Here is a 25,860-nt window from a genome sequence, read left to right as displayed (position 1 = left end):
AGAAAATGTATTACAAACTGTATAGGATAGCAACAAGGATATGAAGATAGAGCATAAAACCAGGAATAACACAACTTCAGTCAATATGTGTCATGCATCAAATAACCCAGTCTCACAAGACACTAAGCACTGTATCTCCAGTAGATACAAGTGAGATACATACAAATGATTAAACTACCAGATGGGACTTATATATTTTATATCTATCTGATAGGTCACATTATTTTCCCACAGAGGTCATTGCAGGACTGTTACCTTACATTCTCCATGGCTTTACCCTTTCCAGTTTCAAATGAGTCAAGTGATGAGACTTTCGTCATTTAACTCAGGAACTGTTATAGACTCCGCCATACCATTATGAATTGTTCCTGATCTAAGTTTTCCTTTGCCCATTTTATCTCATTATTTTAAATTAACTCTTCCCCTCCAGAACACCCTAAACAATTCTCTTCATGGTATCATCACTTTTCAAAGTTTTGTAAATACTTATAATATCGACCTAAGTCATTGTTTAGTGAAATACATTAACAGACAAAAAATTAATGAACTAAGCTGAGGGTTCTATTAGAGATGCATGTATTCTAAAAATACAGCTAGAAAAACCCTAAGCATTTAAAAATATGGAAATTAACAGTTAAGGGAAAGTAAATATTCAAATAAATTCACACTTTGAATATATACATATAAATTATCACATGGTAAAGTGGGATGGTGAGGACATTCCACTGCAAGCTATATACAGTGGATAAATCATTAAATAATTCTAGATTATGTGATTAAATAATTGGGCTTCTCTTGATTGCTTGCTATCTTATAAATTATTCATTCTTAGGGGTGCTCTTTGTTTCTTTTTCCTCCTCTTGGTAATTTAGTTTTGACGTGTCTCTGGAATGGGCACTGTGTGAATGTTACTTGGAATTGTACCATCTCTTTCCCTTCTACTTGTATGTGGGATGAGAGGGTCTGATTCACAATTTCACATTATTGTGATCCCTTTTTGTACATTCCCTACCTCACAAACACATGCACCACTCTCTCTTGATTGGTCTGATTTTCCATCCAGTACAGGACAGAGGTACCCGTACTGTGGGACAGACAGACGGATCATTATTCATTCTGACAATGCTTTAGGATACTGTAAGTGAAGGGTAACACAATAACGGTACCCTTCATTTATTTATTAACTATGTTTGTAAAGAGAGCAACATGATTGGGTGGATTACAGACAAATTAGAAGATCATCTCATAAAACCAAATTGAGGACATGTTTTGAGGGGTTTCGTTTGTTAGATTTAATGTATTTTTTGGGCAAAAAAAGTTTATTCTGTTAACCAGAGTCTTCTTTAGTTGCCTGGGGATTCAATAATACTCCTTTGGGATCCATGACGATTCCAACTACACCTCTACCCCGATATAACGCTGTCCCCCGGAGCCAAAAAATCTTACTGCTTTATAGATGAAACCGCGTTATATCGCACTTGCTTTGATCCACCGGAGTGCGCAGCCCCCTCTCCCTCAAACCCCGTGGAACACTGATTTACCGCGTTATATGCGAATTCGTGTTATATTGGGGTAGAGGTGTATCCCCTTCCAGTCCCCTTGCCAGCCTTCTATAAACCTTCCAGACAGCCAAAAGCCGCTCCTGAACTGAGGTGCGGAGTAAACTGAAGATTCTCCAGAGCCCCCAGTGGCTGTACATACCATTCCTGTAGCACTTTCAGAGCTTCAAAAATTCTAAAATTATAGCAGGCTATGGACAATAAATATGAGTACTTGAGTCATTCAACAACATAATTATTGACACTATGCTCACAGAATTTCCAACACCCTCACCCCTCCATGAGATAAGACTTTTGGGGAAGGCAACTTGTTGCAGTTACTGGACTACTGGTTCTTTTTATAGTATGGGTGATGAATTCAAAGGAGAATTTTGTGGAGGGTTTTGGTTTTAATCAGGGTGTGTGATACTACAGCAGTTTTTATTCCAGAGCTGCAATCAGAACATGGCTTGTGCTCACAAGAGAAATCTGAGGGAGCTGTCTGAAGCCAATGAAAATTCTCACTGTGGTGGGGCCATGTTGCACAAATATAAAATTGAAGAGCATATTTTGATCTCTGATCACATCTTGCAAAAACAAAGCATGGCTTTCTTTGGAAGACAGGCATATATAAAGCACAGTGTCATTGTCTAACACACTACTGATAACAAAACCACTGGTTAGATTACTGAGGCTCAAATGCACTTATAGAAATACTACAATTCACTAGAATAATAAAACAGAATGGAGACTCCTAGAAGTCAAGCTTCCAACTTGAGGGTGTTTAATAGCACCGGTGCTCTTCCATGTGGAAAAATATATGAAATAATTGAAGACTCATAATAATGCAAAATAGTTCCAAGTTGTAAACTAACCCTGAAACCCAACCCAATAAAGTGCAAACAGTATAATAGGAAAAATGAAACTGATATTAATAAGTTTAAACTGACCTAATTAACTGCAGACCTTTACATACCAGTAAATTAACAAAATTTGTTAATTTTTGTTAATTAATTTGCAGTACTCTGTACTTGTTGTTAGTACATTCAATATACATACCAAAAAAAAAAAAAAACAACCCAACAACCTTGAAACCAGGAGACAATGGTTTAAAAATATCCAGAGATTATGCAAACAAGGTATAACCATGAAAAATTAATGAATATTTAAAATTAGTTATTTTTCCAAAGCAAAATCTAGCAATAACTAAGAGCCAATTAGTTTTGTCCCAAAAAAAAAAAAAAAAAAAAAAATTCCTCAGTCACACTCACACCTGTGAAATCCCAATAGTAACACTCACCAGGCCCAGTTCTTCTGACATGTCAAAAATAAAGAGCCATAATCTCTGAGCCCAGCCAGCTGCTACTCTTACTCCATAATTCTCCAGTAATCTGTCTCAGGAGAAGGAATCTATGACTTGCAGAAAGCCACAAACTTCCAAACCCAGGTTTTGAGACTTGAAGTAGCCACAACATTCAAAAGCCATAAGCTAACATCTTCAGCTCAATAAAATTCTCAGCAGCTTCTTCTTCTTCTCTAGCATCTGAAGTGTTTTCGTGTATCAAGTTCTACAGTTCAAATGCCAAGTAACTAACAAGAAACAACACCTTTTTTCTGCTGTTCTCGCTCTTCTAAACACTTTCCACAGTGTAGGGCCAAAAATGGTACTTTGCAAGCAGTATGTACCAGATCTACATTCTGAAAAGAACTAATAGTGGGGCACATCAGTAGTTCTCAGGTGTTTATTAATATTCCTTGGACTAGAAGATGTACCTCACATTTCTAAAATTACACTGCACATCCATAGTTTAATTTTAGGTCCTGCTAATTGAAGTATCTGTTACTTGTTCTTAGTACATTGCTAAAAATAATATTCCTTTCTAAACAATTATTGTAGAGGTTGTCAGATATTTTCTGGCAATTCTTAGCAAGCTATTTTCCCTCTTCTTAGCCGACTCCTAAAGCACTTTGGGAATTTGGCTCAGAGGCAATTATAGGCCTTATAAAATGTCTAAACCCCCAGATTAACAGATACTAAAACCGGGGGGGACCATTCTGATGATCTAATCTGACTTCCTGCACAACGCAGGCTGAAGAATTTAATCTAAGAATTCCTGCATCAGACTCTCAATTTCGGGATTAACTAGAACACATCTTTTAGAAAGGCGTTAAATCTTGATTTAAAGATTTCAGGTGCTGGAGATTCCATCATATATATATTCATAGATAAGAGAACATTATTGCTTTCATTCTTGATGGAATGCTTCTTTTATATTGTGTCCTGACTTTTAGAATTTTTTTAAATTGTACTTTCTTACCATACATGTCCTGGAGGAAGTCATAGCCAGCCTGATCATACAATTATATGTTATATTATATGCACACATATGTTCACTCTGTAAGAATTCCACTTGGACAATAGAATAGATTAACTAGTACAAATTAAAACATTTTAAATCTTGGTGTGTAACATGTTTCTGTACCTTTTTTATGTCTATCTGTACTGAGAACCTTCACCCTTTTCTTCAGGAGACTTTTCTAAAGGAACAGAGCACAAGAAGATTTTTCTTTCTTTACTGAGTCCATTGCAAAACCTATTCCCCCCTCCTCTTTTTTCCCAACTGTAATTTAAATTCTTGCTTTCTCCAGAATACTGATCCCCAATCATGCTCCGATGAAACCCAAATCACTTCACCTTGTGCAGTTCTCCTTTTAACTTTCTTTGTTTCCTGTTGATGCTGCATCTTCTCATTTTAACTTCCGCAGTTTTACTTGCTCGCTTTGTTCTTCAGTGAGTTACTATTTCCCATTGCAAGTTCTTCTTCTTTCAAATAACTTCATCCCTAGTGTAGAGGTTGTAACTGAAAATTATAAAACACTAAGGGACAAATTCAGGCCTAGTGCAAAGAGGTGAAATTCCCTTGACCTCAGTGAAGTAGCACCCACTCCCAAACAGTCTGAATTTGGGGCTAACATTTTATTAGTCAGTCAACCAGGTCTCTGCATTAGCTGATCATTCCTAAACATTCTTGGAGGAAGAAAATATTCTCCAACATAATACAATAATTATTTTATGTCAGTGCTTTATATTACACTTTTATATATTACACTTAGATATTAACCTTTAGAAAACTTATTTGTAGTATAAATTGACTGCCTCAGTCTGTCTGCTTTATGTAATCTTATAAATCAGAACTAGAACAGGTCCTAAAATCCTTTAGCATATAAATACAAGCAACCTCAAAGTTTATACAAATCCACATTTGTGTGCATGCTATTGAAATAAATTGACACAAATTTTAATATCATGCTATAAATAATACATAAGGCAATATTTTTTCAGCATTTTTCTGTCATCAAGCAAGAAGAAAATGTTTTTGTTATTTTGAGTACTAATTCAAATCACCTTTATTTTTCAGTGACACACATGAGGAAAGTGTTAAAACTAATTAGACTCCTATAATGGAACTGTAGTGTGCCATAGAACACAATACATTAACCAAAAGCACACTAATCTTTTGAACCATCTTCTTCAATTTATACATGTAAGATAGTATTTAAGAAATTTTATGACAAATTGCCACACGTTCATATATTTCTTATACAGGAAAAGTCTTGGCTTCTGTATTTATGATGCATAATTCAAGTCCAATTTAAAATTATCTTCTACTGCAGTAAATTATGGCATTCTTGCAAACCCTGTGTCTTATTTTTACATGATAGATATTTTACATCCATGTTTAACACATAAATGATAGTAAAATATAATTAGTATTTTGCTCAACTATTACATACTCATTGAAATGCAAGTTGTGGCTGATATTAACATTTATACAATATTAGCTATAATATTCTGAATGTGTATGACCTTGATACATGTCAGTGCCTATTTTTACAAATAGTATAGAGATGTCACAATTTTTTCCCCAGCTCTGATGTAGAATCCCATTCTATAGTTGTTATGTTAGCAAAACTCCCATTGTATTTCACTTATCAGGGACTGGATTCTGCTTCCATTGAAATAAATAGAAAACCTCCCATTGACTTCAGTGGCCACAGGACTGGGTCTTGCATGTATACCTTTACAAAATGATTTCTTTTAAAGTTTGTTCAGGTCATTCACAACATAAAAATTTAAACCTAATTTACATATGTTTAAATGAATCATTTTACTATAACTGATTGTGTATTATAATGCTCAGTCATTCAAGATGTTGAGCATTCTAGCCCTGACCCAACACAATACTTAAGAACATACATAATGCTACGTTCGTTCGTAGTTGCATTGACTTCCAAAAGAAAACTCATGTGTTTAAAGTTAAACAAGCACTTAAATGCTTTTCTGCAACAGGTCTAGGGCATTCTGCGCCTTGTAGGTCTGAACCCATAATGAGCAGGTAGCCCTTGAGCTTGCATTTGATTGTGTGTGGGTGCAGTCTGGCACCTGTGCTTTGCAGGATCAGGTAGTTGCAAGATCAGGATGCAAGTTAATACACATAACACCTCTGACCACACTTGCAAAACCTGATCCTATATTTCTTGTACATACAAAATTCCCCTTGCAGTATATGATCCCTGATCCTGCAAAGACTTACATACGTGCTTAACTTTACACAGTGTGAATAGTCCCACTGAAGTCAATGGAACTACTAAGTGTGAAAAGTTAAGCACATGTACAAGTCTTTGCAGGATTGGGGCCTATGATTGGGCTCATGATGATCTCTGCTACAAGGATATTAGTTTTAAATAGCAGTGAAATGCAAATATTTGGCTCTCTGTCTTCCAGAAGAGCTTGGTCCACCTCTTCTTAGTCCAGCGGTTCTCAAACTATGGGTTTGGACCCCAAAGTGGGTCAGGACCCCATTTTAATGGGGTCACCAGGACCAGCATTAGACTCGTTGGGACACAGGACTGAAGCCAAAGCCTGAGTGCTTTAGCCTGGGGCAGCAAGGTTCGGCTTTGCCCCCCTCCCCCGGTCACATAGTAATTTTTGTTGTCAGAAGGGGGTCTCAGTGCAATGAAGTTTGAGAACCCCCTATCTTAGTCACACTAAACTCACATACTTTTATGTGAATAAGCTGAACTGGGCTTTCAGCAGTACCAGGTGAAGAGATGTTTCTGCTTTATGCTTTTCACCAGATGATCCACAATCCCTGCGAAGTAGTAAAACTTCATTACTCTGTTCATATCTGAATACTGAAGTTTTTATGCAGCTTGTATGCATGCAAGCTCCCACTGAATTCAGGATTAAAAGCTGTGTTGTGTCCTTAAGATTTGGCTCACTGTTTTTAGTGTTTAAGATTTGCTGTGAGATGTACGTATCATGTTCTTGAGGAAAAGCAGAGAACTCACAAATAATATGAGACAAATGAAACAATTTTAAGATACATTTTTATTGAAAAATTTAAATTGCATTGCATATCATTTTTATAATTTCACAGTTCTTTTAGCCACAAAACACAGAGATTCTGTTTAAAAAATCTCTTTTTATTCGTCACCATTCAAAAAACATGTTGTGCCCTGAATAAATGATGATTTTAAAATTCTGGGCTATTCTTGAGAACCTTGGTTCTGTGTGTCTGCCATGAATGGTAGAATCTTGCTGTGTTCTCCAAAAACAGATCTAACAACTGAAACTGGGACTTTTCCTACTTAAAATCAACAGCTGCTTTGGTTATCCTTTTCCAAATCTAATACATCAGCTTGTAAACACCGAAGCAACAATTTCCAGTTTGGCATCTTCCCTCTATTTGGCATTTGTCAAGGTACTTTGAATTCACCCACCTTAATAGTACAGTGCTTGTCAGTAAGATTTTTAAAGAAGAAATCACAACCTCAGAGTAAATTACCAACTCATTACATCAGGAAAATTGAGTTACTCATCTATAATTGTATTTCTTAGAATGAGTCACCTCATCCATGGCTTCACACTTTCTGGTCTTCTCCCACATTGCTGTGTGGATTTAAGAACAGGAGAGTTCCAGAGAGGTCTTTGTTTGAGAAGCCATAGAATATTACTCAGATGAAGATTGACTACTGAAAGGGAAATAGAGAGAATTTGTCTCATTGATGACCATGGCCATCCCCTAAATAAGGCTCTGTTAAATCAGCTATCTGAGTTGAGGTAAACCAGGACCCTGTGCTGGTGGCGATGGGCAGTCATTACTGCTAAATATCCTAATGACCGACATCAATCACAAGGAGACACCAGAAACTGGTTGTGAGCATCATTTGCCACAAAATTAATATACAGTGGTACCAGAAAGAAAAAATCCCATACATCAGGTATGAAGATAAATTTAATTCTCATGGCTGCGAGAACCACCTCAAAGATAAACTTCATGACTCTGTGATAGGCAGCAGGATCTACATTATTAAATGTCACTTCTAGATGCATACTATCATGGGCAGTAGCTAGAGCAGTCTGGTAGTTCTGATCCGGCAAAAGGAGAAACTGTGCCAAATGGAAGAGAAGCAATTTGTAGTAATCAAATTACAGTTTGCACACTACTCAGGAGAATGAGATTCTGTTCCCAGCCAATACCATTCAGGACTTGCTGCATGATCTTTGTCCTTTTCCAGTCTGCAAAATGGGGATCCTATTACTTAGCTTCCACATATGTTTCTAAAGTGTATAGAGTTCTTCAGATATTATTGTTATAAGGTGGTGATAATCTGGACACTAGGGCCAGAAAGTTAAGATTTTAAAGTTAGAGCATAAAGTATGAAGACTGCATCTTACCTCTCCAGTGGTACTGTCACTGAGATTCCCTGAGTGAGGGAATGAAGGGGGTCATAAACTCTAAGCTAAAAATTGGTCAAAGAAACCACAAGAGGCTGCTGCTGCTGTGTGTGGAAGAAGTAGACTCCCCTTTCAAGGCTGGTCAGATGTCTTGGCAATGACTATCATAGGCCATAATGTTTTTCATACACTGTGAAGAGTAGAGAGATGCTGTATTCTTCTGTAGCAGGTCTTTGAATAAAGTGAACTATTCAGAGGGGGAAAATCTCATCTATAAGCTTATGCTTCAAAAATGAATCCAGCCTTTTCCTTTCTAAGAGAAGAATTTGTTTCTGAACACCTGAAAACAGCCTTGTGAGTAGGAGAACTCTAACCTTTAATGAGAAATGGCCTGCATCTAGAGAGAATGGCATTTGATTTTAAAAGATTGAAGCCAGAACCAACACTGTTGCTGACAATATCCATGGTAGCAGGATTCAGACCTTATGTCATTGACTTTTATACTAAAGGTGCTAGCATCAAAGAAGGGAAGATGTCAGGAATATTTATTCTGGAAGATCAAAATTCAAGACTGTAGAAGCATGGCCCACTGCAACTATCTGCACCAGCTGCGTGAAGTAAAAACATTGCCCTAAGGAGATGGGACTACTAGAAGGACAACTGTGCTAGTGGGATTACTGGGTGGCTTCATAGTCGTAAGATTTTGTGGTGGATAATATGGATCATCTTCTGTATGTTATAGTTAGGAGGCAAAAAGAGAGCCACAGAAGTAAAACAAGCCCTGAACTTGACTCCAATGAGCAATAAGGTCATAACAAAATGGAGTTCAAGAAGAAGCTTCTACAGAGTGTAAGGGAGGAGAGAGGTATACTGGGTCTCTAGGAAAAGAAAGAGAAAACAGTGCTTGGGAATGGCTAGCCACCCAAAATTAATCTCCTTAAATTTTGGAAGAGTCCTGGTGACAAAAATAAGCATGGAGTGCTTATACATCAGAATTAGAACTCTGGACCTGGAAGTTAGATTGGGCCCACCAATGTTAGACTCTTGAAATAGGTTTCTCCGTTTTTCCATTCACAGAATGTCAAAATGCCCCAGGCTTTTCTGGCTATATGAGACAGGTTAGACATGGTGTTTTGAATATCCAACTGGTATTTACTCTAAAGACCACAGGTGAGGCACAGCATAGAATTTGCAGCCCAAGGGGACCATGGTCACCTTTGTGCCTTCCCAATCCTGGGCTGCTCCAGGGGCTGGAAAGACCTAGGGGGAATGTGTAAGTTATGGCTGACTCCCTGGATTGTCCAATGAGCTGCAGTGATGTCTGGAATTTGCTTAGTGCTGTGATGTGGCCCTGCCTCCAGTGTGCCGACTAAGCCAACCTTACATATGTCTTCTGCATTGCCTGTACTAAGGGAATCCTCTTCTGGCTACAGCCAATGCTTTTAGGGCCCCTTCATGCTTCTGCAGCCTGTTCACATGGCATAAAGTGGGGTGGCGAGGTGGTGAGTGTCTTACCCCCTTTAAATAAATGAAAAAGCAACACAAAGTGTGAGGATCTTTTTGGACAGAGTCTTGCTGTAGTTTTAAATCAAAATGTGTCTCTTTACAATCCTTTAATAGAATATTTCTAATGTAATTAAATTTTATTTCAGAGCTGAAAGAAAAGTAGCTTATTACAGACTTTCCTGTACAATAGCCATAGCAGCATATTTTGAAAAGATTTTGAATCAGCAGATTTCAGTTATCAGGACAATAGTCATTCTGTAGACAGAGGACTATTGAGTCTTTATTTGATTCCACTACTTTGCTGGTCTGCAAGTACAAAATCATGTACTTTGTAGAACTGGTTACCTAGTTATTAAAAACTGAATGGGCTGCAGATGACTCTTGTGTCTATATTTTGAAATGTCTCATCAGTTAAAACTATGGTGACAAGCCAGCTGAATTTAAACATTCTGTGGTGAGTTTTTCTTTTCCTCTGTAAACTCCAAAATACATAGTGAATCCCCTTCTACAAAACATTAATAAACCTGGTTAACAATCTCACAGATTTGGTACAGATTTTCTTCAGGAATCTTGCCCCCAGAATTTAGCTAAACTAGTCAGAGAGATTGGTCCTGAACTACAACAGAAGTACAGGGGCCTTGGTTATTATCCAATATTCACTAGAAAAGCATTCAGAACACCGGACGTACAGGCAGACATTACAATTAATAAAGGTGAAGAGTCTATTAAAGTAAAGGGATTTAATTATACTAGAGTCTATATACAATGTTAGAATTCCTAATGATCAGTAAAATTAACTGTAAGTTGTTATTTTAAGGGCACTATTATATAAATGAAAGTGTCAACTAATATTTTATCGTCTCTTTGGCTCACAAATGCACTAAAATACCATAAACATCAGTTAGAACTTCAATAATATATAAATAGGATACATTACAAATGGAAGAAAATACAAGACAACTCTTTAGCATGGTAAATCTCTGCATATAAATAAGCAAATATTTCATATACCTAGAATTGAACAGTTATCTTGCTGTAAAACTATTACATTTAATTCCTTTTCACAAAGTCATTTAACAATAATATACACAATCTACACAAATTAATCTCTAAAAATACAGCAATAATATACCTGTTACAATGACTCTGCTACTATTATCCCCTGATAGGACACTAAAGGGGAGATACAACTATCTTACTGGGGGGTGCTTTTAGGATCCATTGTTTTTATATGTGAGAGAAGCACCAACAATAAGGTTTAATACTGTTAAACATTTTCCTTAGCTCCTAAGAAGCTACATTTTAAAAAATGTTTCTTTACAGCTATTTGCATCTGTTAGACTGATCTGCTGCACATTGTCCACATCATTAACTGTTGAAAGAAAAGTTAGTTCTCTTAAAGTGGAAAACATGCTGTGGCCTAGTTCTAAATTCATTACCATTTATATATATATATATGTATATATATATATACTGTACATACATATTGTGCAGAGTTCTTAATTCCTAATTTAATACTTATTAGTTTCCTGCTGACTATAATAAACAGACTAAAATAAGGATCAATAGTACACGTCAAGATAATATATTTTCTTTCAGTAAAATGACCTACCAATACATATATGTTTCAGTAACCCATAGGTGCTGGAACTAGGGGTACTGGGGTGTGTGTGGGCTACTGCACCACCTGGCTTGAAGTGGTTTCCATCATATACTGGGTTTACAGTTTGGTTCAATGGCTCTCAGCACCCCCAGTATACAAATTGTTCCAGCACCTCTGCAGTAACCTACAGATTTTTGAGTGAGAGCGGAACATTTAGAAAGGGAATTTCCTTAAAGGGTGTTCTGCAGAACTGGGTAAAAAATAGCTGGAAAACAGTGGACTAGAGGAATAGTTTGCCAAGAGTATTACAGATCCTGCCCCAATCTTTCTATTTCTTCAATGAGGAAGTCAATGTCAGACTTAGTTGCCGCCGGGTTTGAGACAACCATTCGGAAGAAGTTGACTTTATCTGCCTGTGGCTGATATCCAACCATTGTGGTACCTGACTCCATCATCAGAGCTTTGATTTTTGGTGCCACCTTTATAATTAAAACAAAACAGGAAAGAAATTTAGAACCCTTTTCCTTTCTTACTATTCACCACATTTCTTAATTTAGAAAAGAGAGCAATTACACCAGTGATAGATGTTTACATAATACTGTAGAAAAAAAATGCTTGATTATATATATATATATATATATAATAGTGATATGTAAATTAGATGTTTAAATTCTTCCATACTTAATAATCTAAGATGTTATGATTAACAACGATGTCGTCTTAAAAACCATAGCTTAAGCAAACAGTATTCCTTATTAAGCTACTAATAACATCTTAGAGTACTGGAAGAATTTACAAATCTAAATTTACATGTCACTATTTATTCTCTGATTAATTATTGGAATTCTTATAGTTTGGACAATGAAAAGTAACAAAGCCAATTTCACTCTGGTTTATAGTCTCATTTTCAATTTCTTAATGTTTCAGTATTTGGATGACAAACACTGAAAGTGCATCGTTAACTGTTAAAACAGGTCAGGAAAAGAATTCATTGGAAAATTTTAACAAACATGACTTTTTTTGTCTTTGTAGGAATTTTCAGTGGAAAATTTAGATTTTGTATAAAAAACAAGGACAGGAAACATTTTCCATTAAAATTTTTTGTTTACTCAGAAAGCCTTTCTGTCAAAAATTTTGATGGAAAATTTTCAACCAGCCCTATTGTATAAAGAAAACTTTCTACTGGTATTTTTTTTTTTAAATCATGAAAACATTTGGATTGGTTTTACAGCACCATGAAGTTATTACAATTATCTTCTTTATTTTCACTTTCAAAGAAAAAATTCCATCAAAGTCTTAACAGTTGCATAATATCTGTCAATAAAGAGCAGAGCCCCTTGCCTTTCCTTACCTAATTATGGGTCAGATTCTGCCACCCTTACTCATCTTGAGTAGTACTCTATGTGACTAAGGGTGACACAATTTAGTCTTGTGAAATCGAGAGTCTATCTGAGAAGACTCGGTAGAGTACACAGGCAAGGTAATATGACGGTTCCCAGAACTACTTCACCCCTGACCTAGCCCCTGCCATTCAGTGTCTATCTCTGGGTGCCATATGATACTTTTTCCTTGATGTCTCACAATGTCCCATCATCAGCTCACTCTTAACATGGTCAAATCAAACACTTCATCTTTCTTCCCAGACTTTTCCCTCTCCCTCTCTTTTCTATCACCGTTGGCAATTCCATTAGACATCTTGTCCCATAGATTCACACAAGTAATTTTAATTCCTTCCTGTCCTTCTTTCCCCACAATGATGCTGCCACAAAATCCTGCTGGTTCTTCCTCTACAATATCGCCAATCTGCCCTCTCCTTTCTATTCCCACCACACAAAACTCTTGGTCAGGGCCTGATTATCTCATCTTGACAACTGTAATCTCTTTTTGTCTCTTGTATTCTTAACCTTACCCCAACCCTAACTATCCAAAATGCTGCCACAAAACAATGTACTTTAGAAGAACTGGATATGTTCCATGTCTGATTTCAAAGGAGAAATATAACTTCAGCCCCAATAAGAACAGGAGAGGAAGTGTCAAGGTCCAGAGGCCAGTCATAACATGGAACTCTGGGGTAGAGCTGGTCTGCAATTTTCCAGTGGAATAGGTTTAGAAAATGCTGATTTGTTGTACCCAAAGTGTTTCATAGCAATGTATGGGGTTCAACAAACTGACTAACCACCTGCCTGGGTTCCTGCCAGCTCAGCTGGTGTGCTGCTGAGGAGCACAGGCTTCCATGGTTCACAGCTCAGAGGAGTCCCACCATGGAGACTCCAGGCTCCTGGGCCCGATGGCTCTCTGAGCTGTTGACTCCCCAGGCTGCAGGAATTGGGCAGCCCAGGGAGCTAGCTGGCCTAGGAGTCTTGAAGCCCTGGGCTTCCTGGTCCTAGACAGTCTGCATGATGTGGATGCCCAAAGACACAGATCCTTGAAAATCTTACAGATGTGGACTGAAAGGGACATTATTCTTGTCACTTCCACCCATCACTGAAAAGCAGCTGTGAAAATTATAAGGATCATTGTCAAGAATCATGACAATCTCAGTGAACAGCTGCCAGGGTCCTGCAGGAAACAATTATTTTTGGAAATACCATGTGTTGACATTTCCAGAACAATGATTTTACAGAATTCCCCATTCCTTTGCTAAACGGAAATCCCAAATCTCCATCAACTCTATTTTGGAAAGCTGGCTCAGAATCAGACTCATCAATCAGCACATGCAGAGATATGTTATTTTAGATAAATGAAACCCTCTGGCTTAGAAATGAATCAATATATTATACATTTAATGTGAGCTGCATACCCTATGTAGCTTTTCTCTTCTCTCCTCAGAGTCTGGTATGCCCCTGAGACTCTGAGGAATGTACCAGAAACATACATTTGTGTGTTCAGGCTGAAAAAAAGAAAAAACAAACACATAAGTGAATAAACATAATAGGAATATATGAATCACCCACACCAATCTCCTGAAGGACAATAAATTGTTATTGAATATTTTATTACAGAAGTGGAGTCCATACATTTTATTAAGGCTGTTAGTTCTATATATTAAGAAACAATCAATTCTGTATAATATTGCTACTTCATTCTACTTGCAGCTGCCATCTTGGATTCACTATGTATTGTCCCTTTTACAATATTCTAGAGTGCTGATGAAGTACAAACATTGTTCAACACTTATGCAATCTTAAGAGGATGTCCCTTCCAAGATTCCAGTGCCAGACAGCCCCCAGTAGTATTCAGTGACATCCTACACAGATAGGTCTGTCTTTTGGTAACTAATTTTCCTCCTCTGAGTAAGTGAAGAGACAAAGCGTGTATCAACCAAGACTTTATGCAGAGGCACCAGCAGCCGAGGAGGTAGCAGCTTTCAGAGAACCAGGAGTGACAACCTCTGGAATGTCAGCATGAATAGGCTTTATTAAGGCCATCTTCATACCCTAATCTGAGAAGCCAAACCAGTTCCTCTGCACTACATTCTTACGGGAATCTGGCTCTTTGTTGATAAATACCATCTGAAGTGTTCAGCTTGTGGCCCAATACAGTCCTTTAAGGAGAAAAGAAAAGAGGGGAGGAATCCCTGTGTTCATAATTGAAATCCATATAGAAGTTCAGTATGTGTCTGGCCAAAAGTCTGCCCAGATGTCAGTTGCCATGTTGTTCTTTTTCATACATAACATGAGTTCTTGAGAAACCTGAAGAAATTTCAAGATTGCTCCAAGAAATGTATACAAACTTGGTTCCCAGATGTCAGGTTACATGAAAAATATTTTTGGTCTATGTAATGACTTACCTCTCCATCAAAAACCATCTCATATTCTTCCCTGTTTTTAATTTTAGTATAGAGGTACTCTGACAATTCCAGACATTTGTTGATCTGATTTTCAAATCCTACTGTACCCTATTTTAAAAAGAAAATGTTTTATTAGTTAAAAAAGTTTCCCCCTCCGTTTCCCCCGGAATGCCGGGCAGCCAGGAGGTGCAGTCCGAGTGCCAGGTGGGTGGCGCAGCCCTGGCCCCAGTGCCAGCTGTCCCGAGTCCTAGCGGCAGGCCGGCCCATCCCAGCCCCAGCCAGCCTGGGCCACGGAAGAGCAACGGGAACTGCAGGAAGGAGGTATGGGGGCGGAGCCTGGATGGAGCCATGCCAGGCTGTTTGGGGACGCACAGTCTCCCCTGGCCTATGATACCCACTGCCCAGGCTCTCAACCACAAAAGAGAATGTTTGTAGTGAGGTTGGTCTGCCAAGAGAGGGCCACAGTGTGGACTGCTGATTTTGTCGAAGAAAGCCAAAGGCACTGAAAACACATGCTAGACTGATTTTTAGAAGGCCAACTGATCTATGGGGAACTCAGGGTTGACAGGGTTCTGTAGTCAGTCAATGGTGATTAGTATTATACATATAATATTTTCAAGTTATGGGTCACAGTTCAATTTTAATTAATCATTGGTGGATTTATGTCCTGGAGCTGCAGCCCCAAAAAGATTTGATTTGGAGAAAGAACTGGTATTCAGTGTACTCAGAACTGCCACCAAATTTGTGTTGGATACCACAGTAATTGGTAAAATGAACACAAGAAAAGATAATTTAGGATGTTCCAATAATTTTTCATGCTTTTGCAAATCTGAATGTTAATATTTTATTCAGTTGTATTTCCTTTGCTGCAGTATTTTTAAAGACTCTCTGATAACTCAGAGAAAACTTTGAAAAAATATTTTGTTTAAAAAACAGAAATAGAGAAGCATACTTGTTATTTGCTTCCCTCACTCTTAATATTAAAGAAATTTGTAGTAAACAGGAGCTTTTATTCATCAGAGGTTATGTGCTGCTTAATCCTCCTCTGAAGTCAAAATCCTCTTTATATAATTTTAGTGTGTGCCACAGGAATAATTATGATTTTATAAAGGATTAGATTGTGGCCACCTTATCAACTGAATCACGCAGTTAGGTAATTTTGCCTGACTGAGCACTGCAGGAATGGCCACAGAGCATTACAATTTCATGTAGAGAAATAGAGAGCAAGAAACAGGGCCGGCTCCAGGCATCAGGCATCCAAACACATGCTTGGGGCGGAACCTGGTAAGGGGCGGCGGGGGGAGCGCAGCGCAGCGTGGCATTCCGCGGGCGGGGGGCGCTCCGGCGGCGCGGCTGTGGGGGGGGGGGGCGGGGGTTCCGGCAGCGCTCGGGGGGGGGACCTCGGGGGGCGGCGCTTTTTTTGCTGCTTGGGGCAGCAAAAAAGCTAGAGCCGGCCCTGGCAAGAAAGACCTATTAACAGGAAGAAAATGTGTTTACCTGCAAATCTGGGCCTCGATCCCACAAATACTTATGCACGTGCTCAACATTAGTCACATGAGAAGCCGCATTGACTTCAATGTGATTAATGTTAAGCATGAGCCTAAGTGTTTGCTGTCTCAGAGTCTTGGGAACCAATCCTGCTGTCCTTTGTCAGGCAAAGCTCTTCATAGAACCAAACTTTGTTTTCTAAGTTTTCCATAAAGTCCAAACAACTCTTTTAAAGAAACAATGTAGGTATTTTCTCTCTTACATACACACAAATTAAATATATTTCTGAGTCATTTTAATTGGGCATTTATTGTTTACCTTAGCTTTCCACATCAACCAGAATTTGAAAATGTCCACATGACGACCACATTGTATTGCTTTATCTCCAGTGTCATAGGATATATCATATTGTTTATCTTGCTGGAACAGATATCCTGCACACATCTGATTGCAACCTTGAAGTATACCCTATTATGAAAAAGCAAATATATATAACACATATGTAAATATAAATATATCCATTGAATATATATAAACAAACATATATTGTAGAAAAATTATGCTTTTAGGGACCACATTTTCAGATACTGACCTGCTTTTGAGGGCACAAGCTGTAGACATAATTTTGTGCTCTCAAGTTGGTCATTTAGATGTCTACGTTCCTGATTATACAAGTGGTGAAGCTGCATGCATATCACACTGAGACATTACATGCATATCACACTGAGATAAAAATAAGTTTTAACAATACTTAAAAATAATATTACTGAAAATGCCAGCCTAAATGTATTTGAATTCTTAGTATTCCAAACAAATGTTTCCTGCCTTATACTCCTGGATTCTAGAATTTGAGACTGCTCTTTCTTAGAAAATAAGACTTTTAAGAGTTAATTTTTCATTGTTATTTTCTTTGTTGCTATATGTTTATATTGAACTGTGAGACTGCGTAAGCTCATTCTGGTGCATAAATTAACTTAAAGTGTGGAGGAAGGCTTCAACTACATTTAGGGCCCAACTCTGGTACTACTAAACATCAGTAATAAGTATGAGCATAACTGGGCCCGTACTAGACACATCTAGTATGCTTTAACAATAAAAAGAAAAAGAACTGTTCTACTTCTTCACGAGCTCAATTAGTAACACTATTTTTCCTTGACTGCATATGATCTATACTGGGGTAGGCAACTTATGGCATGAGTGCCGAAGGCAGCACACAAGCTGATTTTCAGTGGCACTCACACTGCCCGGGTCCTGGCCACCGGTCCTGGGGCTCTGCATTTTAATTTAATTTTAAATGAAGCTTCTTAAACATTTTAAAAACCTATTTACTTTACATACAACAATAGTTTAGTTATATATTATAGACTTATAGAAAGAGACCTTCTAAAAATGTTAAAATGTATTACTGGCACACGAAACCTTAAATCAGAGTGAATAAATGAGACTCGGCACATTGCTTCTGAAAGGTTGCCGACCCCTCTACACAGTAATATAAAGAGAAACCAAAGTTCTCATGTTCTGAATTATAATATTAAGAACGTAGACTATACTTTCATCTTTAGATCTCAAAGCACTTTATAAAGGAAAGCAATTTTATGTTGGGGAAGGAAAGCACCGAGAAATGATGTGATTTGTCCAAGGTCACTCAGTAGATCATGGCATGACTAGAACTGAGGCCTTCCAAGTCCCACTCTTGTGATATATCTAGTCGACCAGTGTTTCTTAACCTTTTTGATGCCAGGGACCACCTTGCTGCCTTCCTAAACTGTGTCAGTGAGCTCTCAGGGACCAGCACCAGTCTACGGACCGGTCGTTGAGAAACATTGCACTAGAGACTAGACCACACTGCCTCTCTGAGTACTCATTTCCAAGACTGGTAGTTAGACAAGTTAATGGAAATTAGAAAGATTAAAATGTCCTGCTCATAGATGATAATATTCACATATTGAAAGAGAAGTATTTGGATCCTAATCCTGCTCCAATTGATGACAAAGTCCTAAAATTGCTTCTGGAGTAGAACAAAAAGTAATGTGGCTGCTTTCCAACAAGATTTTAAACTCTTAAACCACTTGTGCAATGCAAAATGTTTGCTGTTTATTTTTAAAGCTTAACATTTGTCCAATTATCAAGTCAGAGGGTGCATGTACAATGTTTTATAAAAACACAAGGCCAGATCCTCAGCTGGTATACATCAGCATGACTCCACTGACATCATTGAAGCAATCTGAGGATCTTGCCCCATGGTGTTTATAATGTTAACCAAAAGCTGAAAAAGGAAAAAGTACTTACCTCCTCCTCCAAATAAAACAAACATAAATCTATCCAACTTTTCCCTTCAGAAAGAAGCCTACAAAGAAACAGGCCTTGCAGCATGTCCTAAAAAATCAAGGCTCATTTCACTAATTGTTCTATTGCAAGACTATCAAACAATATAAAACAGACCTTTTCCCGAATCAGAATGGCCGAACATTGTAACAAAACTCCCATCATCTTGTGTGGATTCCATGTGACCGAATTGGCTCTGCAAAAGAATGATGCCCTCAGAGTAGATATGGAAAACAAAGATAAACTTACACCACTGTAAAGCCAGTGTAATGACAAGAGAATTGTCAAAAACAGGTTAGATGTTTTGCCTAATTGATCTAACTATGGAGGGTATCTGTCTTTGATGTCACTTTTCCCAGATGTGCTGCCTAGGAAAGCAGTTCTTCCAGGATTGATATTACTGTGTCAGACAATAGTGATTACTTGGTATTGTAATTAATGTCAACTAATTAGTGTCAAACTATGCTGATTACTTGATATTATAACTTTATTCCCAGAAGAATCACCTTCTGGAGCCAGCAATAACAGGAATAACAAAAACAGCACGACAGCTTCGATTAGTTCAAAGTATCTGCAGGTGGGCAGGGAATTATGGAGACATTCTCACACTCCAGGTATCTGTAGTTCTTTGCTAAATGGCTGGTGCTGTTATAGTTCTCCAGTAGGAAAAGAAAAGAAAAGAAGCTGCTAATTCATACCCACTTTTCCAGCTAAAGCTCTAAGGGATCTTTTTCTTGTTAATTTGTCAAACATATAGGTTGTTAAGAGGCTATAAAAATCCCTACAGTGCACGCCAAACATATAATGTATAAACTTTTTAGGCTGAAGAGTCAATGAATGTGCAAGATCAGTTAATTTACTTGCCAAGCAGGTGAGATGTCCTGTGTTTTAAACACACTATCCTAGATAGTTTCAGGGCGTTGCTAGAAGAAATGTTCCAACATTTTGCTGCTACTGCCCTCTCCATTCCATCTTATTAACTACTGAATATCCCCTTGTGTAACTATGTATTTAGATTCTTTAAAGAGAGAAAGTATATAGTATGGGTGACATTTTTCATGGTATTTGCCTGGGTGCACACAGGGTGGGGAAGGACAATTCAAAGAGTCGTTCTCTTTTTGCATCCCCCTCTCAAGGGCCAGAAATAATCATAGTCCCTGCATTCTGGGGAGCACAGTGACTGGTCCACCCTAGTGGCCACAAATGGAGCTGGTGTGCCTCTGCTAGCAGAGCTATCTCAGGGATGGAGAATGGAGCACATCCACCAAAGGAATAGTGCAGCATGTGTGGTCACCCTGCACCTCTGGGAACTCGTAGTCCCTCCAGGAACTCCTCTTTGTGTAATGCAGTCCGATACAGGCCCTGCATGCATAAAGCACAATCTGACCTCTTTGCATAGAAACCAGACTTTGTATGGGATGTGATTTTTTTCAAAAAAGCTCAATGGCATATTAGAAGAAACATTTAGGAAGTAGAATTTATTTGTTATATTTTCAACTGGTGAGATATGGTCTCAATTTACCATCTGTGTTACAGAATCTGATCTTTATGTTTCAAAAGCATGAGAGAATTTTAAGTAGTTTTCTCAGGACATATTAAAAAATAAAAAAGGGGGATATTAGGAGGGTTTTAACATAAGGGCACCATTCACTGCCTTGTACAATAAAAGGGCATACCAGGATAGCTCATTCAGGCCCTGTCTCCATGGCAGAAGGCCATTCAGAGCATGTATGTATTTTTGGGTATACCAAGTCTGGCTAGAGTGCTAACAGCTCCCAGCTGGGGCCTGCTGCAATCAGTTATGCAGCATGTGTCTTCTACCAGTGACTGCAGATCAATGTGGTTTATTGTGGTGAGAAAAATCACAGCACCCACTGGGACCTGCTGTTTTCAGTCACTGCTTAGAGTTGGGATTTAATGATTAGCCCCAGCTGCCCTCAGGTCAGCATCAGTGTGCCAGATTCTGTCCTGATTCACCAATGGGTTGAATAGAGCCTAAGGGCAGAATTTGGCACTATAGCTCCTCAGTGGACCTACTGCCATAATAAGAGTGGCTGGCCAACTCGATTGGCCAGTGGTTAGACCTGGGTTTGTGTGGCTCAGTTTCTTTGTGGTTTCCCTGCCAAGTGCTTCATACTGCTTTCTTGATCTCTGCACCAGGATGGTCCACATTATTTCCCCACCCACCACCTCATTCTTTATCCTATTTTTGCTGGGTTGTTTGCTATATATGCTAAATTTCCCACTGGTGGGAAATTTTGGCTTTTACAAGTGCTTATGTTTCATTGTTTCCTTTTATCGTGCTACATTAAATCTACCTTTGTACCCTGGGAATTAGAAATGACTACCTCTAGGGTATGGAAGGAATTTTGTGCTAGGCTTTTCCATGCTAATTTGGCTAGCCAGGGGTAGATTTTACCTCAAATGCCTTTTTGCTTTCCTTGGGGATTCAGATATCTTGCACATATTAATGGTGTACCTTGTATGGTGTCTGGGTATGCAGCACTTTTCTGATTTACATGCATATGGGCAGTTCTTGCTGATAGAGCAGTATCCACTGGGGCCAGGTGAGTCAAGAGACAGACCCTCACATAGGTTAAGGCCTTGCCATTATTGGATGAGAGCCATACCTGTGGAAAAGTCTGCTTATCATACTAGACTGGACCATAGTTGAGGTATGGATAAGCTTGGAAATACATAGGGGGTCTGTCTTATGACACAGTCTGTGGACCAAGACAGTGCCCTGATGATGCAGGTTACCGGCACATGAGTCTGGGTCAAGTTCAGCAAGAACTTCCTGCCTGTTTTAAATTTGGTTGATTTGAATCAAGGTTATTCAGTAAAGGTCAGATCCTTGCCTCAGTGAACATCCAGATGAATGGGGCTGTGTAATAGGAAATGTCAAAAAGGCCCATGGAGGCAAGGTATATTTCCCACAGACCATTCTCTGGACACTACAGTAGCCTTAGGCTTTCAGTAGCCCTCACGGCACTTGTGTCCTGCTGTAAAGAGGGAATAGCTTTTGGACCAGTGTATTTATGGAACCACTAGTCACACCTCCCAAGTCCCCTGCACATTGAAGTGCAGTGACTCTGTGATGCTGTGCTGCAGGAAGACCCCTATGTGAGCTCTACAAATCCTTCTACCCCTGCATAATGGAATGGTACCAGCTCTGCTGTCATTGCCCTTTTCAGCCATGGAGAGGGAAGATCTGTCCCCAAAAGCTGCTGCCATTGTGACCCCACCATGTGTCCCTCTAGTTCAGGGGTGGGCAAACTACGACCCACGGGCCACATCCGGCCCTTCAGCTGATTTAATCTGGCCCTCGAGCTCCCACTGGGGAGCAGGGTCTGGGGCTTGTCCCGCTGCCACGCTCCTGCCAGGAGTGGGGTCAGGGGCCACTCCGCGTGTCCCCCCTCTGGCTCCTACATTTAGGAGCAGCCAGGGGGCTCCACATGCTGCCCCCTCTCCAAGCACCGCCCCCACAGCTCCCATTGGCCAGGAACTGTAGCCAATGGGAGCTGCAGGGACGGCACCTGCGGACCGGGCAGCGCACTGAGCCGCCTGGTTGTGTCTCCGCGTAGGAGCTGGAGGGGGGATATGCCGCTGCTTCCAGGAGCTGCTTGAGGTAAGTGCCACCCAGAGCCTGCACCCTTGACCCCCCCATGCCCCAACCCCCTGACCCAGCCCTGATCCCCCTTCTGCCCTCCAAACCCCTCAGTCCCAGCCTGGTGCACCCTCCTGCACCCCAAACCTCTCATCCCCAGCCCCACCCCAGAGCCTGCACCCCCAATTGGAGCCCTCACCCCCCACACCATGGCCCAGCCCAGAACCCCCTCCTTCCCTCCGAACCCCTCGGTCCCGGCCTGGACACCCTCCTACACTCCAAATCCCTCATCCTCAGCCCCACCCCAGAGCCCGCATCTCCAGCAGGATCCCTCCCCCCCGAACCCCAACTCCCTGCCCCAGCCAGGAACCCCTCCCATACCCTGAACTCCTCATTTCTGGCCCCACCCCAGAGCCCGCACCCCCTGCCAGAACCCTCACCCCCTCCTGCACCCAAACTCCATTTTCATGAGCATTCATGGGTCCCCATACAATTTCCATACCCAGATGTGACCCCTGTTCTAGTTGAGATCATTGGCTCTCATTTATAGAAAATTCATCTGTAGCTAGAATAAAGGCTCAATAATTACTGGAAGTGATTGCAAAGAGCTTCCAGGTAAGGATTCCCATAAACCTTCCCCTCACTCACACACACACACACACACACACTCTCACTCTCTCTCTCTCAAATCCCTTCCCAGCATTCCTCTTTTTCCCCCCACACCAAGTTTAGTCTTGTAATCCTTATTCTCAAGGCCCAGCCCATCTTAAATCTCACTTCCTACAGGTCAGCCTGTCCTCTCTCTTTAGTTTTCCCATTGTGCCTCCTTCGAAGTTACACTTTACTCTTGGAACTGTCTCCCCTCCTCCTATTTGCTAAACAATCTCCCTGTCCTCCTTCAAACTTACCTTTCACTTTGCCTTCCATCACTGACCTCCTCTCCAGTGCAGTTTCAATTTACAGTGTGAGCTCCTTGAGGCAGGGACTTTGTCCTTTCATACATTTGTGAAAGACCATGTACAACTCTATAAATAAATAGCAACACCAATAAGCCGTGTGCAGTACCTTTCTATTCCATTCAGTTTATGACGATGCTTCCTGGACATTAGAAGTCCACCTCCCCAAGCCGCCTGAAAGTGTTGGAAGAACAGGTAAAGAGTCAGTATTTTTGAAAAGTCTATAATATTTTAGTTTACCACGCACCCAGCCCTTTAAACCCTCTGACCACTGAACTTCTAATGGAAGTTAAATATGTGGAGGATTCTTAGGATGGGGCTCTATATCTATTTGCAATGCTCTTAAAATCAAAATCACAGGAAAGATGAGCACTGCTCAATAGTAAAGATTTAAATTCAACATGAAACATTTGCAGACTAGAATCCTCTGTCACTAGGATTAGTTTGAGCAGATTGTTCGGTTACTTACATCTACATGGAGCCAGAGGTTATATTTTTCACAAATGTCTGCAATCTCCTCTATTGGATCAAAGGCCCCGTACACTGTTGTGCCTGCGGTTGCATTTACATAAAGTGGAACATGTCCCTGCAATATAAATAATGCTGATTCAGTGTGAAATCTGGTCCATCTCAAAAATCAGACTTAAAAGTGATTTCAGATGCTTCACCTGCCTCTGTGTCCCCGTGTCAACGTTTGTGGTTTAACTACTCAATTTTTCCATTTTTTTAAAAATGTTTTTGTCTCCATTGTTGCTGCATAAAAGCCCCCACAAACAACAATGAAAACTGATTCCCTGATTGGCGACATGGGAAATGGGGAAACTGATTATACAAAGTGCTGTCAAATGTAAAAAAACAAAGAAAAATTTGGTCTCTGATCTCTTTCAGTTATGGTACAGTTAGGAGACTCTTGTAACAATATTAAGCAAAAAATAAATAAATGAAAAATAAAAAACTTCAGACAGAAGTGTGATTTTAAGTTGACAGTTGTTCCTTTGATCTTTCTTGTATACAGAAGAATTTTAAAAGTGCAACTGTAAGTCGTATCAAATGGAGATGACTTTGAACTTCATTAAATACAATTTAAAATATACCTATCTACTTGTTACTGGGATAGCATAGCTACAAAAATATATTTATTTAATATGCAAGCTACAGCTTAGTTAGAATAGGTACTCTTGAACACCAACTTTTGAAGATTCCTCTTCACTGCTTTACAAAACATTAATTTGTTATTTTATTGATTTTTATTTTTAAATATAGGATTCCTCACATGGAAAATTAAAATTAACGTTTAAAAGGACAATCCTACAAACCCACCCTTGAAGTCAATAGGAATTCTGAAAAGTTCATAGGATTAGCCCCCAAAAGGTTGTACCATTTTGATATAATTTTCCATATTAATACTAATCTTTTTCAATTTTTCTAAAACAGAAAACTAAAAAAGGAAAAATTGTAACTATTTAGCCCTTCTTCACAAAGATATATATGTATATCAAGAGTTTGAAATAACTACATGAATTAAACAGTAAATGAAAACCAAGATCTGTAGATTATTTCTTGAACAGTGTAGAAATATAGAGCTATACAACCAAAATTATCATTGTAGAATAAAATAGGTCTCTGATAGCGTCTAGAATAAATATTCCGATTGAATGTTATTCCTCATCCTCAAAGGGAAAAAGTAATAAATTCTTAATCTAAACATTAAACTACTAAGCTTTAAAATGCGTACCTTTTGCTTAGCTTCCAGAATTTTGGCTTCCAAATCAGCTGGTATTATTTTCCCTCTGTAATTATTGCAGAAACAAAAAGACAAAGAAAATTAAAAGATTGCACACAAAAGAGTATCAGCTACAGCAGAAATAATTTAATGGGATCTTTTCAACAGATCATTAGCAGCTTGACACACTGTACTGAACCAGTCCTTAAGCACAATAAAACAAATTTAACAGATGAACACATTTAATATATCAAGAACTTAACATTCATCCTACCTTTCATTGCATTTTATCAAAATCACATTTTCTGTTCCAAACCCAAGTGCAGCCCCAGCTTTCTTTATTGAGTAGTGACTCTGCAGGAAAAACATACACAGCCTTAATGGTGGAATAGTCACTTATCTGAATGTCTTTAAAACATTTGGCAATATATTAACAACAACAATTAGCAGTGTGTTGAACTCACATGTTCCGAAGTGAAGAGAACCAGTTTAGGAACTGCAGCCATGCCTTTAGTTTTGACTTCAGGGAAATACTTGTAGCGAGCAGCCATTACGCTGTACATATTGGATATAGCCCCTCCT

At 39.1% G+C, this 25,860-nt stretch overlaps 1 protein-coding gene across 3 annotated transcripts in view; it reads right to left on the bottom strand.

Annotated features, from left to right (window-relative positions):
* Positions 1 to 11,492: 11,492 nt before the first annotated feature.
* The window catches only part of GAD1 (glutamate decarboxylase 1), a 38,340-nt gene continuing 23,972 nt past the window's right edge, over positions 11,493 to 25,860 (bottom strand). For all 3 annotated transcript variants that reach the window (XM_034786075.1, XM_034786076.1, XM_034786077.1), the window contains exons 8-17: positions 25,743 to 25,858; positions 25,553 to 25,632; positions 25,291 to 25,345; positions 24,025 to 24,141; positions 23,665 to 23,729; positions 19,110 to 19,188; positions 16,986 to 17,135; positions 15,180 to 15,287; positions 14,190 to 14,279; positions 11,493 to 11,868 (exon numbers count right to left, since the gene is read on the bottom strand). In XM_034786075.1, coding sequence (XP_034641966.1) covers positions 11,695 to 11,868; positions 14,190 to 14,279; positions 15,180 to 15,287; positions 16,986 to 17,135; positions 19,110 to 19,188; positions 23,665 to 23,729; positions 24,025 to 24,141; positions 25,291 to 25,345; positions 25,553 to 25,632; positions 25,743 to 25,858 — 1,034 coding nt within the window. In that variant the 3' untranslated portion in view covers positions 11,493 to 11,694. The remainder of the gene's footprint in view (positions 11,869 to 14,189; positions 14,280 to 15,179; positions 15,288 to 16,985; positions 17,136 to 19,109; positions 19,189 to 23,664; positions 23,730 to 24,024; positions 24,142 to 25,290; positions 25,346 to 25,552; positions 25,633 to 25,742; positions 25,859 to 25,860) is intronic.

This window comes from Trachemys scripta, chromosome 11, assembly GCF_013100865.1.
Source record: "Trachemys scripta elegans isolate TJP31775 chromosome 11, CAS_Tse_1.0, whole genome shotgun sequence".
NCBI lineage: Eukaryota > Metazoa > Chordata > Testudines > Emydidae > Trachemys > Trachemys scripta.
Note: the sequence above shows the minus strand (reverse complement) of the source record. Positions and strands in the feature narration are given on the sequence as shown.